The 15,864-nt window shown below is 34.4% G+C and overlaps 1 protein-coding gene across 1 annotated transcript; it reads right to left on the reverse strand.

Annotated features, from left to right (window-relative positions):
- Positions 1 to 2,835: 2,835 nt before the first annotated feature.
- On the reverse strand, positions 2,836 to 9,800 carry LOC109206563 (protein disulfide isomerase-like 5-2). Its single transcript, XM_019369397.1, has 5 exons — positions 9,431 to 9,800; positions 7,479 to 7,582; positions 5,791 to 6,161; positions 4,984 to 5,291; positions 2,836 to 3,483 (listed from the first exon to the last, which is right to left on the reverse strand). Exons 1-5 carry the CDS (start codon positions 9,647 to 9,649, stop codon positions 3,163 to 3,165), a joined length of 1,323 nt encoding a protein of 440 aa, XP_019224942.1. The 5' UTR covers positions 9,650 to 9,800; the 3' UTR covers positions 2,836 to 3,162.
- Between the last annotated feature and the right edge of the window lie 6,064 nt (positions 9,801 to 15,864).

Consider the following 15,864-nt stretch of genomic DNA (forward strand, 5'->3'; position numbering starts at 1 on the left):
AAATGAAAATAGAGTAGCAATTCCTCCATTGACAGCCATTAAAAAGCTTTGAAGCTTTGAATTCGACTTTGGGTTTTTCAAAATCATTATTTGTTTGGATTGGGTGTTATTGCAAACAATTGGGAATATGGTTTGGAGTTAACTCAATTTTGAGGGTGTTTTGGTGAAGATTAGACTTGATTTTGGCTGAATTTCAGATTGAAACTCGAAGAAGAAGAAGACATGATATACATTATATTTACGAAATTATAGTAAAATTGTAGAAAAATTGTATTCTGTTGTTTATATATTTTTCTTTTATAAAAATTGTATTTAAGTTGTATGATATTGTAGTTGTATATAACTAAGTAGAAATAATGTATGAAAATTGTAGATAAGTTATATAATATATAATTAGTCATATGAAATTTGTTTTTACTATGTATAAATCAGATACAAAATATACAAAAGATATATTGTATAAATTTTGTATTTAAGTTGTATATTATTGTAGTTGTATATAACTTGGTAGAAATAATATATGAAAGTTTAGATAAGTTGTAAATTAGTTGTATAATATATAATTAGTTGTATGAAATTTATTTTTACTATGCATAAATCAGATACAAAATATACAAAAGACTTTATTGTATAAAAGACACCCCACTAGAGAAAAGGATCCCTTCCAGTCTGCTCGTTAAGTAGGTCACATCACTGAATCTTTTCCGTTGTTGTTCGTGCTACTTCACATCATAAATAATTTTGTTCTGTCAAAACTTTTAAGTTTTAACATAAACTTTTCCATTTGTCTTTTGATTTTACAGATACTTTTTATTTTTTTTGTATCTTTTCTGGGTTGCTTTGTTAGTGCTTGCTGACAACTGCTACTTCTTAATTTGTTCCAAATCAGCGTGGATGATGCCTTAATCCCCATAGCAACAAACCGAGATCTTGACGTCAAAACCACAAAGCAAGAAAAAGATTTCAAAACCAAGAAATATTCCTTCATTCCTTTTCCCTATTGATCCACAAAACAGAAAAAACACGGGAGCAGAGATGTGGGAATCAATCTGCCTAACGGCAGCGGCGACGACTGAAAACAATATCGGAATAATAAGGAAAGAGAAGAAGAGAAAAAAAAGGAAAAGGGTGTAACTAAATCCCTGGACCGAAGGCGCAAACAATGGATTTGGGAGCCTTTTAAGGTGGATTGTATATATTTTGTAAACAAAACTTGTTTATGTCAGGTAATTAGCTAAACATAAATATTAAGGGTAATAAAGTTTCAAATAGTGTATAGAAAATCTATGCCAAAGTTATTGGGCTTTTTTTTTTGTAGGATTTTACTCTCGTAATCGCATATATTTTCAAGGAATTTTTACCTCCTATAGCAAAGGTTAACACCTTATTTATTTTAAACAAATACCATTTAAAAAAACTATATTATATAGATACCTTTTAAGGTTTATAGCAAAATATTTAATTTTGGTTACCTCTCATCCCTAAGCCACTAAATACGCTAATCAGTTGCACTAATTTCTTTCTCTCTCTACTTTGATACATCACATTGTAAAACATAATCCTTTATCATAATACCCTCCAGAATTTCACTACACTTATTAATTGCGAACAGTCTCCTCGTCGGAAAATTCTTCGGCTAAATTCATCGGATCTTCACCTGCAGGCAAGCAAAAAATCACAACCCAAGAAAACTAGATAAGTTCAAACGGAAACGTGCTCTCCGTAGTCCACTCTCAGACAATTTGGTTCTAATTACAAGGAGATTGGCCGGCCTAAGTCATAATCTTATGGAGAATGTCTTGTTCACCTGCTTCTCGAGTGTATGTTTATCCCTTCACTCCCAAGTCATTCAAGGGCTTGTTTGTATAATCATGGGTTCTTTATCCTTATGGAGTGTATTGTTTAGATCTCTCATTCTTTCAGATGGAGGTTCGAAATCAAAGCAACTGCCATCGAAATCAAAGCAACAACCATGGAAATCAAGCCCTAGGAGTGGAAAGGCTTCATCAAAATCGACGGCATTCCGATCGAGTAGTCCAGCCTGAAATCCTTCGAACCAATTCTCCTCTTAGGCCGCCACAAATTCGCCGCAGTGGCTTGATGTATTTCATTGTATTCATTATCTTTTTTTTTCATTGTAATTCAATGTATCTCGTTGTATTCCGTGTATTTCATTGTATTCACTGTCTTTTTTTTCATTGTATTTCAATGTAACCCGCTGTATTCTATGTATTCATATGTTTTTTCAATTAATATAATTTATGTATTCAGATGTATTATATAATTTCTCTGAAGATTGGTATGTTTTTGGGGGGTTTTCTAGTTGAGAATCTTTTTTATAACCGGAAATACAAATTTATAATTGAGTTTGTTGAGTTATATTAGTAGTCTATTATGTTAATTGATACACTTTCCGTTTAAAAACAGTGTAATCCCCTATTGCCGTGAATACAGTCGGATACAGTAATCTGTCCAGCTATAATCCCATGTTTCACGCCATGAATACAGTCGAATATACTCGAATACAACAACTGATTAGCTGGACTTCCCTGATTCACGCCTATTTTTGCTACTGTATTCATGAATACAATAGCTTAAATACATCAAATATATCATATAACCACAGAAAAGGTATCTATAATCCGTAATATAGCAAATGGTATCTATAGATGGCTAATTACTCCTAAAAGATACTGCTTTATGAAAATTTCTCTATTTTCAACGAGGTATTTTAGTCAACGCCTATCCGTCCACTTGACCATGCAATAATGCAGCCTACCTAATAAATTACCAGCTTACTAATCACCAAAAAAACAATGTTTTTTAGATTGTACAGAAAAAAAAAATCTGGCAGCAGCATCGTTTCTAGTTTTAAACTCATTTATACAGTGGGAAACTAAGTTTGCATCCATATGTGTACTATAAATGTTACAATAAATAGCATAACTTGTAGAAATAAGTCCTTTTTCCCCACCCCTGGATACAGAAATTCTACAAGTATAGCTGTTCAGGTTACTCCTTTAAGATAAAAAGAGATGTGCTCATGGTGAGAATGAAACATGACATCTCTCTGAGATCTACCAATAATTTGGTCGTCGTGTCAATGATTTCTCAAGCTCACTATTTTCGTCAGATTGAGGTTGAAGTTCTGCAATACAAAACTTAATCTTCCTTGTCTTGTTTGTCTCCAGAATGAAGTGGTTGCCTGGCTTCCGGCTGAGAGGTGGAGCTGCTCGGATAATCTCCTTCATTTCTTGTACCAACCCTTAAGGGTTCCTCTTTTAAAGATTGGATGATCATCACCACTGCGACCACAAACACTATGATTGTTACTGTTCCAACACCGATCATTGAATTCACGAAACCCATGAAAGAAGCAGAGCTAATACGTTTCTGTATAACATTTCCATCTTTGTATCCTTGAATAAAATGTGTAATTTGGGACCCCTGATCTTCATCTTCAATACTTTCCGAGCCAACAACCTGTTGCATGAGTACAATTTTTAATTTTAGTGATTTAGTCAAAAGGGACTTGTTCTAGATTATGTGTAAATACTTGTCTCACTCTCGATCAGTCACTGAAAATTAAAAGTATGTAGCCTGCATAGATATTATTCACAAAAAAGCATCTCACAGACTCGGATTAAAAACGTGGTAAAATTTCGTCCAGTGAAATGATGCCATTTAAAATGTATGCTCAAGTACTGTTTATCCCTGTTGCTTATTTCAGTCAGCACATTAAGCAAAAATGATGAGTTCATTGTTCACTTTAGTCCATAAGTTGAAAGCATTATATTTTAGCCGTGTTGCACAAGCAGGAAGTCCAGACTCCAAACATAAAGCACGTTAACCTAAATTATATTTCCTACACTTGAAAAAGGTCCACAAACATGCACTGCCTAGAGTGGACATGGATAATACTCAAGTTCTTACTGCCACTTCCTCTTTGGCTTCACCATAATGCATCTCTCTATTTGTAGGATTCTTTTTGAAGAATAATATATTTCCCAAAGCCAAAGCCAATAGATTGTTTAAACTCGCTAACTAATTAGGAAGCCAGGTAAGTCTAGATCTAAGAGTTACTCGTACTCAGGCATCAAGGAAACATAAGTGTACAAGGACTTGAACTCAAATCAATTTATGGCCTTGGAAACACATTTGGAAAGTAAAGATACCATACATAGTCGCATGCTTTACTTGGCTGGTGGCCAATGAAGCAGTGCTCACGCAGGAAAATTTAAGGAAAAGAGGACTGCCAATTTGCTCAAGATGTTATCTGTGTGGACAAGATGCAGAGACAATTAGCCATCTGTTTCTACATTGTAGAGTAACGAGCCAATTGTGGGAGTTATTCATCAACCTCAGGGGTATTAGATGGACATGCCAGGAAGACCTTATGAACTTTTTTCTAGTTGGAACACTGGGGGAAGCGCTACATCCAACAAAGACAGATGGAAAATTGTCCTGGCAGCTATTTGTGGACTGTTTGGAAAGAGAGGGATTCTATATGCTTTGAAGATACAAGTAGCTCTACACAGAAGATTGAGATGAATAGTATTCTTCTGTTTAGTTTTTGGTGTAAACAAGAATATATAGATGGTCAGGTTTCAATCTTAGAAGTTTGTAAGAAGAACAAGGATTTTTGGTTTCTGCTTGTTGTTTAAGCATTTGAAGATGTAAATTTTGGTTTCCAGTACAAACTCTGTGCTGATGATTTGATTAATATATTGGATACTTTTCCTTCTCAAAAAAAAAAAAAAAAGAAAGATCATATCCACAGTTTTAACCACTTGACATAGCTCTACAATATTTGTGAGACTGAAATTTTTGGGTGGTAATTTTTAACTATGAGAGACTGAAGACAGAGACAGAGAGAGGACATTTCTAAGATTTAAAGAGAAACAGGAAAACATGCTTGCCACTAAGTCAACTATTCAAAATCCTAACATGAAAAGGGAGGGGAAAAAAAGTAATTGAACTTACTGAAAAGTACTCCTCATCTCCATCCCAAACAACCATTTTTGGCAGTTTAGTTTTCTTAGAAACTTCAAATGATTCAGCAAACTCTTGCCATTGCTTGAACCCAACAAAAACAAACACGAAGTCGCGGTTTGCAGATGCTGCAGCTTTCAGGAGTTTCACTAATCCCTTAGACCTCTCATCAGTCTCATCTTCCAAAATCGTCAGAATAACTTTCCTCTCATCATCTTTCAGCAACCTCAGAGTTTCTTCAGTAATGGGCAAAGCCAGCGGGAGCAAACTCTGCTTGATATAATCCTCAAGGAATTTTTCTGTGATCCATAGCAGGAAGAAGGTTCAGATATTCACCATTATTTCATAAAAATCTTCAAGACACAAATTCAGCTGCAGATTCTTAAATCATCCTTTTTGAAGGCACTATAACTAGCAGTAGGTTTTTGGACACACTGAAATTTCAGAACTTACTGCCGTCATCCAGCAATTTTTCATGGCACTATATGCTAGATCCACATTGTTTAAGTACATAGCGGACCTGGAGAGTAACTAATACATTATTGTTGACATCTGCTTTAAAGTGACACCATAAGGATGCCTTGAACAAAAGCAAGTTTTTAAAACACAGTGCAGGTGCTATTGTTATTATGTATCTAAATATGGCAAGATTCTTGTTTGCGCAGGTGCTTCCCAAGGGATGAACAAGTGTTAATTGTTACTTATTTGTTTCTAGGAAGGATGAGATACTATTTTCATAAGCAGGGTGAGATTTTAATTAATTCCAAAGCCTAATATGACAGTTGATGAAAAGCTAACCTTCAAAGGGGCCATAGAAGATGCTTTGCTCCTCATAGTTTGGATGACGAGCTACCAAAGCAGGTATTTTGTCAAAATCATAGAACTCCATGGTTTTATCCGAGAAATCTTTTGCCACAGAAAACCATGCTCTTTTCTTGTATTTTACTGCAAAATGTGATATAGCAGATTCATTCAAACCAAAGCCTATGAATATAGGAAAGCTAGTGCCGGCTGCTTCAACAAATTCACTAATAGCTGAGTCAGAATTCAGTATTGCCACATCAGGAGCAACAAACTTCTTCAAGAATCGTACAAGTAAATCTGCTTTTCTTGGTCCATAGTAATCTGTTGGAACTCCATGGATAAATATCTTCAAAGTTGGATATCCACTGCATTGAGACCAAAAGAAACAAAGAGAGAAACAAAGAAAAAGGAATTACTTCAATATCTTCTTATAAAATAATAATAATAATAATAATAATAATAATAATAATAATAATAATAATAATAATAATAATAATAATAAGTACTTCAGTGTCTTTTAATTCCATAAGCAAGGGGAGAACTGATCTAATTTCCGTAAAGCATGTGCATTCCTGCAGCTCAGCATAGTTTTTATTTATTCGTTCAAGGGAGAGCAAAGAGCATCTAATAAGTCTTCCATTGGAAGCTTTTCAGTTTCCACTCTCTCGCGTAAAAACAAAATTGAATTGCGCAACAGCTGAACTCTCGGGATAATACAGCCTCATTTAAAATAATGACGTTCAGAAAGTACATCAGAACCCAATTTCAAAATTTCCCAATTAAAAAACTCGATCCCGTTACGACTTGTCTTATCTTTTGTCCAACAGTTTTAACTCTCCTGATTACACCCTCCCCCTATATGTCACCTGGCTACTCCGCCTCTCCAACAGACTTGACGAAGGATACTTCCTACTCCAGCGCATAACATGAGTCCCCAAAAATAATCACAGAAGTATCAGTACTATATAAGCACGAGAGAGAGAGAGAGAGAGAGAGAGAGAGAGAGAGAGAGAGAGAGAGAGAGAGAGAGAGAGAGAGAGAGAGATCTTAGACAGAAAGAGGAAAGAACAATATAGATGAGGGAGAGATCCTAGACTGAGAGAGGACAGAAACAAAGGAGACCATATTATAATCAGAGGTAGAACTAATGGAGGTTCAAGGGAAAGAAAAGACAAAAGAGGACATGGCAGAATGTACTGACATGGAAGATGGATGTGGCAGGGCCCTCAATAAGCTTTCAGCATCTAGCCTTTTTTGCTTATCAACTTCAGTGTCTTGTAACTCCTCTACTTCCAAAGACATATTATCTGCTTTTTATGCATGTGCATACGTATCAAATTGCCCGTATGGTACATCTAAGATAGTAAAAACGAAATCCAATTTTTAAAGCAAACTGTTGTGATCACTATCACTTCAGGAAGGAATGGTTAATTGGCTGGGAAATCCGGAATCAGCCTCTTAGATCTGTGGCCTGCACTGCACTACTGAGTTTGACGTCTATTTTGATTATGAATATCACTAAATGATAGCCCTCGAAGAATGATAAGAAAAATGTCTTATCGAATTAATGAATAACAACCCTTCTTTTCAGTTCTTGCAAACCTGATTAAACAGATGCAGTTCATACATTGTAAAACTAATATCAGAAAAATGATTTAATGATAAGGCCAAGGCACACGTACTCAATGTCATATTTTGAACCAACACGTTTATATTTGTCAGCATCTATTTTTGCAATAACTAGGGGCTGCTTCAATTCAGCAAGAATGCGAGCAGCTTTGTCCAACTGCAAAGAACTTAAACTTTGTCAGATTGCTAGAGGTCAAAATTCCAAAAATTCAGAAAAAATCACGTGAAATCACACAAAATTCCAACTGCAAAGAACTTAAACTTAAGTTAACCCAAGTTATCCTGGAAGTCTGGAACACAATGCTGTTCGCATTCTATACTTCTAGCAGAGTACACAATAAAGAGGTTCTTTTCTTGAGAAGAGAAAAGCAAATATTGAAGACAATATTAAATGCAATATTTTGTTTTGTTTGGGGGGCTCATTGTAGTTTAAGATATGATTGATATTGAGATTATCAATGTATATAAAGAGCCATTGCAACCTCATCTCTCAAGCAGTTCCATATGGCCAACCAGCAAAACACTCTCCTCCCACACTAACACAGAAGCCATCTAACAGAGAGATAATAGTACTCTTAGGGTCGTTTGGTTCAAGTACTAGTTATGTAGAAATTATAATGCAGGACTTGTATGCGGTGAATAATAACGTACACATTATTATGCGGGCGAATAATAATGTAGGGATAACCTTCAAAAAATGAATGAAAATCCAATTCTATGTATTGCCTACATGACATAATCATTCTAGAGGCTAGTTACCATTTCGCTGGAAAGTGTGCAACCTTTTTGAATTTAGTTGGGTAATCCTTTACCAATTAAGGTAGAAATGCAACCGTCCATAGTTCTTTCTTTGTCTCTTCTTCTACTGTAACTATCATTTGCTTCAGAAAATATCCAACCATGTTTCGTTTCTTTCCCAATAAGGTAAACAAACATAGCATTTGGCCCTTACAAAAACAATTACGGTGTCCATCCACCAGTAAATGTATATGTTTGACTGTACAGCAAACGGCATTTGATCAAAAACAAACACAACCATTTGCAATTTCTTATTAATGACCATGCCAATAGCTAATCAGTTGCAATTGTTTTTTTTTTAAATTTTATATCAGGTATTCAGTTTCTATAGTTAGCCCCTAATATTTGCTCCTTAGCTTCTTGAAATAAAAGGATTACAATTTGAAGGTAATGGATATGAAGTTGAAGATAATAATGGAAATTTCCTTTTCAAAATTAAAAACTGGCGCATGTTCTTCAGTATAAAGGAGGTTTCAATCTGCATTCTCTGATAGTCCAAGCAATAACATTTGCGGCATCCAGACTAAGTATCATATCTAGGAAAGAGATCGCAAAAGCCCTGAAGTAGGGACAAAAGCTGCAATTAGCCCCTCTATGATTTATACTCTGACTTGGCACCCAAGTGCATGGTCTAGTAGTGCTCAATGATAAGGGTTCAAATCCCATCAGAGACAAAAAACCAGGTTATCTCTTCCTATCTGCCTAATCCTTAGTGGAAAAAGTTACTCGGAACTTGTACTGGTGGACATAGCAGTACCTAGTGAAATAGTCGAGTGTGCACAAGCTGGCTCGGACACTACTATAATAAAAAGAGAAAAGATCTATAGTCTAATTTAGATTACATATTCCAGCAAAAGTATCAACAACTCATTATATGCTTATTCTAGTTTTGCAGTTCTTAATTCATTCAACTCATTGGCTTGTCTTCTTTGTAATTGAGGTCAATTATCATGTATACCTGATTTACTCTTACTCACACTTAAACTAAAGAAAACCAACTGTATTTATTGCAGTTATCCACTTAAAGTACTTTGCACCTACGACTGACTACACTCAAGCAGGACCTTAATTCAATTAAAGTACAGGTCTCTGATATATGCTTAAATCAGCTATAAATCACAAGTGGAAAGTAAAATAGTTGACTAAATATATAAATAAATATGAAATCATCAAATATGAGCCCGACCAATTAAAAAAGGAAATGGACCTCAGGAGCAAGACGTTTGCAGTGGCCACACCAGGGAGCATAGAAATCGACGAGAATATAATCGAAAGTGGAAATTGCGGCATCGAAGTTGGATTCACCAAGCTCCAATACTTTCCCGCCGTCAACGGCGAATTTTTGCTGCTCCGTCTCCGCCGCCGCGATCGACGGCAATGACGCCGGAGCTAAGAGGAGGAAGATGGAGACAAAGAGAAAAAGCATATTTGTTTCAAAGTGTTAGCAGTTGAATGAAAATGAGTGATGGGATCTAAGCACTTAGATTTGGTTCTTTTTCTGTTTATTTCATTGTGCCACTTTGATGTATACGAGAATTTAGCTTCGGCCTTGGAGGTCTGTTCAAATGATTTTCTTCTTCAAATAATTTACTAAAAGAAAATATGAATTTTAAAGTAAATTCTAAAAAGAGAAATAAATATTACCTCTAGGCTCTATCTACTTTATACCACTATATTGTTGTTTGAAAAGCATTTTTTAAATAGGTTTATTGTAACATGTTTATATTATTTTTTATAATTCTCTAAGGGTAAAGTGAGATATATAGGGATTAATTTCAGGATTATATATAATCCTGATATTATTATTACATTTTTAATGTGGGATAGTTAACATAAAAAATTTAGTATAAAACTCATGTCGTTATAAGTTCGTACCCATAAGGTAAAATACATAAGTTATCCCCCGAACTATAGATCAAATTTCTGTTACACACTTTCTGCGGACGAAAATCATATTACACACTCAACCTTTTCAAAGTGTATATAGTACACACTACTTTTTCTTTGACCAGTTTTTCAAAACATGTGTAATGTCACTCACCAATCAAACAATGACACGTGTCATTTTAAAAATACAATAATTAAATTATAATTGTACCTCTCATCTTAGCATGACTGTTTTCCTCCTCTCTTCACCATCAAACACCATAGCCTCTTCCTCCACTTTTTACTTAGTGACAAAGTCACCATTAACTAACAAAAATCACCAGAAAACACACCCAAAATTTCATCTTTTTCGCTGAAATTGACAAAAATTTTGAGCCCAGATCCAACTCATTTTTCATTTCTCTTCTTTAAAAGTTCGACCACCATTAACTGCCATCACCACAATTCAGCTATTTAAAATTCATCCATTAATAAAATTAAAGACTGTGCAAAAGTTGAGCTAAGCTTTAATGGTTGGAAAAATTTCGAAAAATTCTTGCTTCCAGAAAATTCAACTTCGCCATGGGTAAATCTCAAGTTAAGCTTCTCTACAAAAAAAGAAAAAATCTTCTATGCAAAAGGTTGAGGCAAGCTTTTGGCGGAGCTACAAAAAGCTTTAACTGCTGAATCTAATCTAAATTTCTCGCCAAAAGATTTGAAAAAAAAAACTAAAAACTAATCAACGAGAAGAGATATGAGAAATCGTGGTATGTCTATTTGAGAAGAAGGAGATCGGGTGGTGGAGCTCAAGGAGCAGCCATGGCAGAATTTTTTAAAAAGGAAGAAGATGACTCAATTTAAAATTTTAAAAAACTAAAAAAAAATTTGACATCTGACACAAAATTCTTCTGTTCACACGACTCATTCGTTGGGAAAAACACGCACTATCCACGTGGGCAAAGTAGTGTGTATTAGTCACTTTGAAAATATTGAGTGTGTGATGCGATTTTATCCGCAAAAAGCATAGAATAGAGATTTGATCTATAGTTCAGGGAGTAACTTATGTATTTTGCCTACCCATAATCAAATATAAAATGAAAGCAAACTCAAATTCTATCTCACGATTAGTATTCTAATCCCAAATGACCCCTATATAAAATGTGTCTTTTTTTGTTTGTTGTAAAAATAGAATAAGAAATCAACTTTTGAATCTATATTTATATTTATTTATATACTATATTAAAAGTACGAAGACCCTTAGCAAAATGTCATTCATTTTTTTAATCCTTTAAAAATAGATTTTACATTGAATAAAATTGTAATTTAAATTGCTTTCCTTATATTTAGGAGTTTGAAAATAGTTAAATTTTTCTTACTAAATTATTGCTTACTTGACCTGGGTAGGAATTTTTCACTTTTACTCTTTGATATTTTTTGACTTTTCCTAGATTTTCTGACCGTGTCAATTAATAGGAGAAGAATGTTGCTATATCAATTTTTGTAAACTTTACGGCACAAATTAGGAATGTAATTATAATGTTGTTTATTTTGAAATTTCTAGGCGTCTAACAATTTTAACTAATTAAAAGAGGACTCCTTTTACGACGACTTTACTGAATACGATAGGAATGCTGTGCTTCTTTTGAAATTTTTATCTTTCTGTACTAGAAAATGATTACAATAAAATTAGCTTTTGTTTCCTTGTAAGTGAATGTGTATGGTTCAAAATCTGACAACACATGGATTAGCGCTAACGGGAATGGAAGAAGGTCGGCTAAGATATGGTCGTACCCACAGAGTATAATAACAACAAAGACCTCGGCCACGGCCGAAGATGGAGCCATCAAAAAGCCTGTATGGCAAAGGGGACATTGTGATATTTAAGGGAGGCGATGTAAAGGAAATAAGGAGACGAAGGCACTCTGGTTAAGGATCGATGGACAAAAGGGAATACTGATAATATATATAGGGGGTAAGAAGATAAGAAAAGGGGGCTTTCCTCTAGGAGAGAAAAAGGAGAAGAACGAAAGACCAAGAAAGGGGCTTAGATAGCAAACACAAATCTTTGTAATCATCATTGCCAGATCAATGAATATAGACTTCATAGTTATTTATGGATTCCTTCTCTTTCTTATTTGCCCTTACATTACGGGACGATACTCCAAAGATGTAAGTTGATTGTCATACTTGATATCTTTTAATGACCTTAAATCGAGCTATGAGTTTTGTTATATTTCATTCTCTTATCCAATGCACTCAGATCTAGAGTTAATTATCCTTGGCCAAGATTTATCCTATATTTTCTTCATTAATTAGTTTAACAAAAGACTTAACACTTTTTGGTCAAACAGAATGTGGTAAGAATATTGCGTCTATCCATGTTTTTGTCTATTTCCTTTTCTATGCTTTGTTAGAGTTAATTTAAACATTTTAGACTTTTCGATAAGCAATAAATTTATAAGTTAAAGTATAAATAATGAATATATGAAATTCACCATTATTACTTTTAAAGGGGTCCGATGTAATTAAATTTGAGTCTTTGGTAGATAATAAATTTGAGTCTTTTATTTCTAATCATGCAAAAACTAATAAAAATTATTCCTGAGTTCGAAAAAGCATATCAACAATACGACTTTTTTTGCGGTAAGTTTCTCCTAGTCTAAGCACATTTTCACAAATTGTCTTCATTAACGATATTATTCAGATATTTCTATGGATAATTTTCTTTTTGTTTTCTTTTGTCAAATTGGTTTTGTATTGCTTTTCCTCTTTAATTACAGTTGATTTTTTTTTTTTTTTGAAAAGATTAGCGCGAACATGTTATTATGACTAACACTGAATAAGATCTACAGTTTACAGTTCTGTGTATTCTTTTGTAAAATCTTGTAGTTCTCTAACCTATTGGGTTGGTGCAAACAGTAGTGCTCAAAAATCATAGGCGGGATGCGATTTCTTTTATTGAACTAGATAAATATGATTAACATTCATCAATGATATCCGAGGCCTTTTATAGAACATGATTTCTTCTTTTATTGAACTGACTAAATATGATCAGCATGTATTCATCATTTCAGAAACTTATATTTTTTTATGACTCAATCATGTCGTTAATAGTGTTAACTAATTTTTTTTAATTATATACTCATAACGGGGTAAAATCTTCTTCTTCTTTTTTTCCCTAATGGAAGAAGGTTTTTATTAAATAGTACAAATGGGAGTTATTACATGATGGTAACTGAATGTATAGTCCTAATTAGGACTGGCAGGTGGGCAAGGCCCGGGCCTAAACGGGCCCGGGCTTCGTGGGCGGGCTTAAACGGTCCCGGGCTTCGTGAGCTTTTGGTAGGAATAGGACCGGGACCACGAACTAATGGTCCCGGGCTAAGTGGGTCGGTCCCGGGCCTACGTGGGCCTAAGTGGGCCTGACCTATTTTTTTAAAAAATTTTTTATCTAAGGCAATTTCTTGTAAATTATATATATATATATATGGGCCTAAGTGGGCCTGGCCTATTTTTTTTAAATTTTTTTATCTAAGGCAATTTCTTGTTAATTATATTATATAGTTGTGACTTAAATTTTTTAATTCAAATTTAAAACACGAAATATTGTAAAGAGATATCCAAAGGAATGCGTTATAATTTTTATTATTATGACATTAACAAAACATGGCAATATCTTTCTTAGTTTCCCTCCCCCCAATGGAATGAGCACAACAAGGTGCTAATACTACCATTGAGAAGAAAAAGAAACTAATCAAGATGTGACAAAATACAAGTTACATATTAATTTTACATAGTATCTCTTACAAATTTCATAAATCCTTCAAGGTTCGGAGGAATTTCCGTTGGTGGTGGCGGAAAAAGAAGCTTGTTCATCACCGCTTCCGGACGAAGCTGCATCCTCCGCAAGTTCAGCTAGCATTTCTTTGTAAGTTTCGTCTACCTCTGGTTGTGATTCAGCAAGTCCAAAATTTCTTCGTTCCGAACGGATCCAATCTCTGAAAAGTACTGATTTTTCCAAGCTCTCCCTGATAGACGCTCTATAATCACCGAGTTGAAGTCTTGCTTGACTGAAAGCGCTCTCCGATGCCACTGTTGAAGCTTGAATGGTTAAAATGTCTCGAGGCCATCCTTGAAAAAATTGGAAAGTGTTTTTCTTTGCCTTTCACCATTCCAAAAGATTAAATGAGCCGTCGAGATTCACTTCCTCAAATCCCTGTGACAAATAAACTTCAAGCTCATTTAGTTGTGAACAATCACTAGTGCTAGAACCTTGAGAACCCCTGAACCGGGCCCAAGCAGTAAGTGCTCTTACTCCCGCAGTTCTTTTAGATGATTGAGAACTAGAAGAAGAAGGAGTTGGAACATTTGATCTAGCATTATCTATTGCAATTTGATAAGCACTATAAATAGTTTGAGCATTTATTTTAATTAAGGCTTGTGCGTCCGAAAGTGTAGACAACTCCTCATCTTCAAGTGCTAAACCATTATAAACAGATTGATACCAATATCGAGGACCTCCTAATTTCATAGTAGGATTTAACAAGGCAGCAACACCATAAATAGCGGGAATAGGGAAAAAATATTTTTTAAATTTCTTTCTTATAGAATCAATAGCTTGTTCACAAATTTCCCCACCCTCTGAAAAATAAGCAAACAAATTTACAAGTTTGCAAGATAAACTAAACAGTTAGAAATAGTAGGATAATATTGCCCAAAAAATTCATTTGTAGCAATATGAAATTTTTCTAAAAAATCTACAAGCATTTTAACATTAGCCCAATCCGCATTTGTAAGGTGCTCATCATCATCACTTACATGAGCATTAAACGTTGAGTTTATGGGGTTTCTATATTCATATGCAACAACTAAACTTTCATACATGTAATTCCATCTAGACAAGGTTTAGGAACCTTTCTTTCTCTTTGGCCAAATTCATCGCCTCTTTTAAAATATTCTCTAAGTCTACTTCTACGGTTTGAATAAAAAAGCCAGTGAAGAGCCATTTTAACCTTTTTAATTTTAACATTCAAAATTCTCATACCATCACCCACAATTAAATGGTAAATATAACAAATACATCTAACATGAAAAATATTACTGAATGCAGGATTTAGTGTAGTGGTAAGCAAGGCTACAACATTAGTGTTACTAGTAGTATTATCCATTGAAATTGATATTATTTTATCACTAATGCAAAAATATCTACAAATATCAGTAACAGTGCTAGAAATAAAATGCCTTGTGTGACGTGAATTAATTATTCTATAAGCGGTAATGCGCTTTTGCATTATCCAATCATCATCAATCCAATGACTGGTAATACTAAGATAATCACAGTCATTACCACTTCTACCAATATCAGTAGTAATAGCAACACGACAATTAATATGAGTAAATAAATAGCGCAAATATTGTTCATATTCATGTTTATATTTATAAATATCACTCTTTACGGTTGTGCGAGGCCATCCTTTATAAGTAGGATTAAAAACTTTTCTAATATAATGCACAAAGTGGGGGTTAGAAGAAAAACTGTAGGGTAAGCACATAACAATAACCATTTTTATCAATTCTTCCCTATCTTTTCTTGGATCATAATATAAAATACCACCGGTAATAGTGTTAATTCCCGATTGAAATTGATTTGACCAGGTACTAGAGTGAGGCTGACTAGGTACACATGTCCCCACGGCCGCATCTTTCATTTGAAGATATTTAATTTTATCTTGAGGGTGTAGCAATATGTGTCTCCTCCCCCCCCCCCCCCACCCC

The sequence above is a fragment of the Nicotiana attenuata genome, unplaced genomic scaffold, assembly GCF_001879085.1.
Source record: "Nicotiana attenuata strain UT unplaced genomic scaffold, NIATTr2, whole genome shotgun sequence".
NCBI lineage: Eukaryota > Viridiplantae > Streptophyta > Magnoliopsida > Solanales > Solanaceae > Nicotiana > Nicotiana attenuata.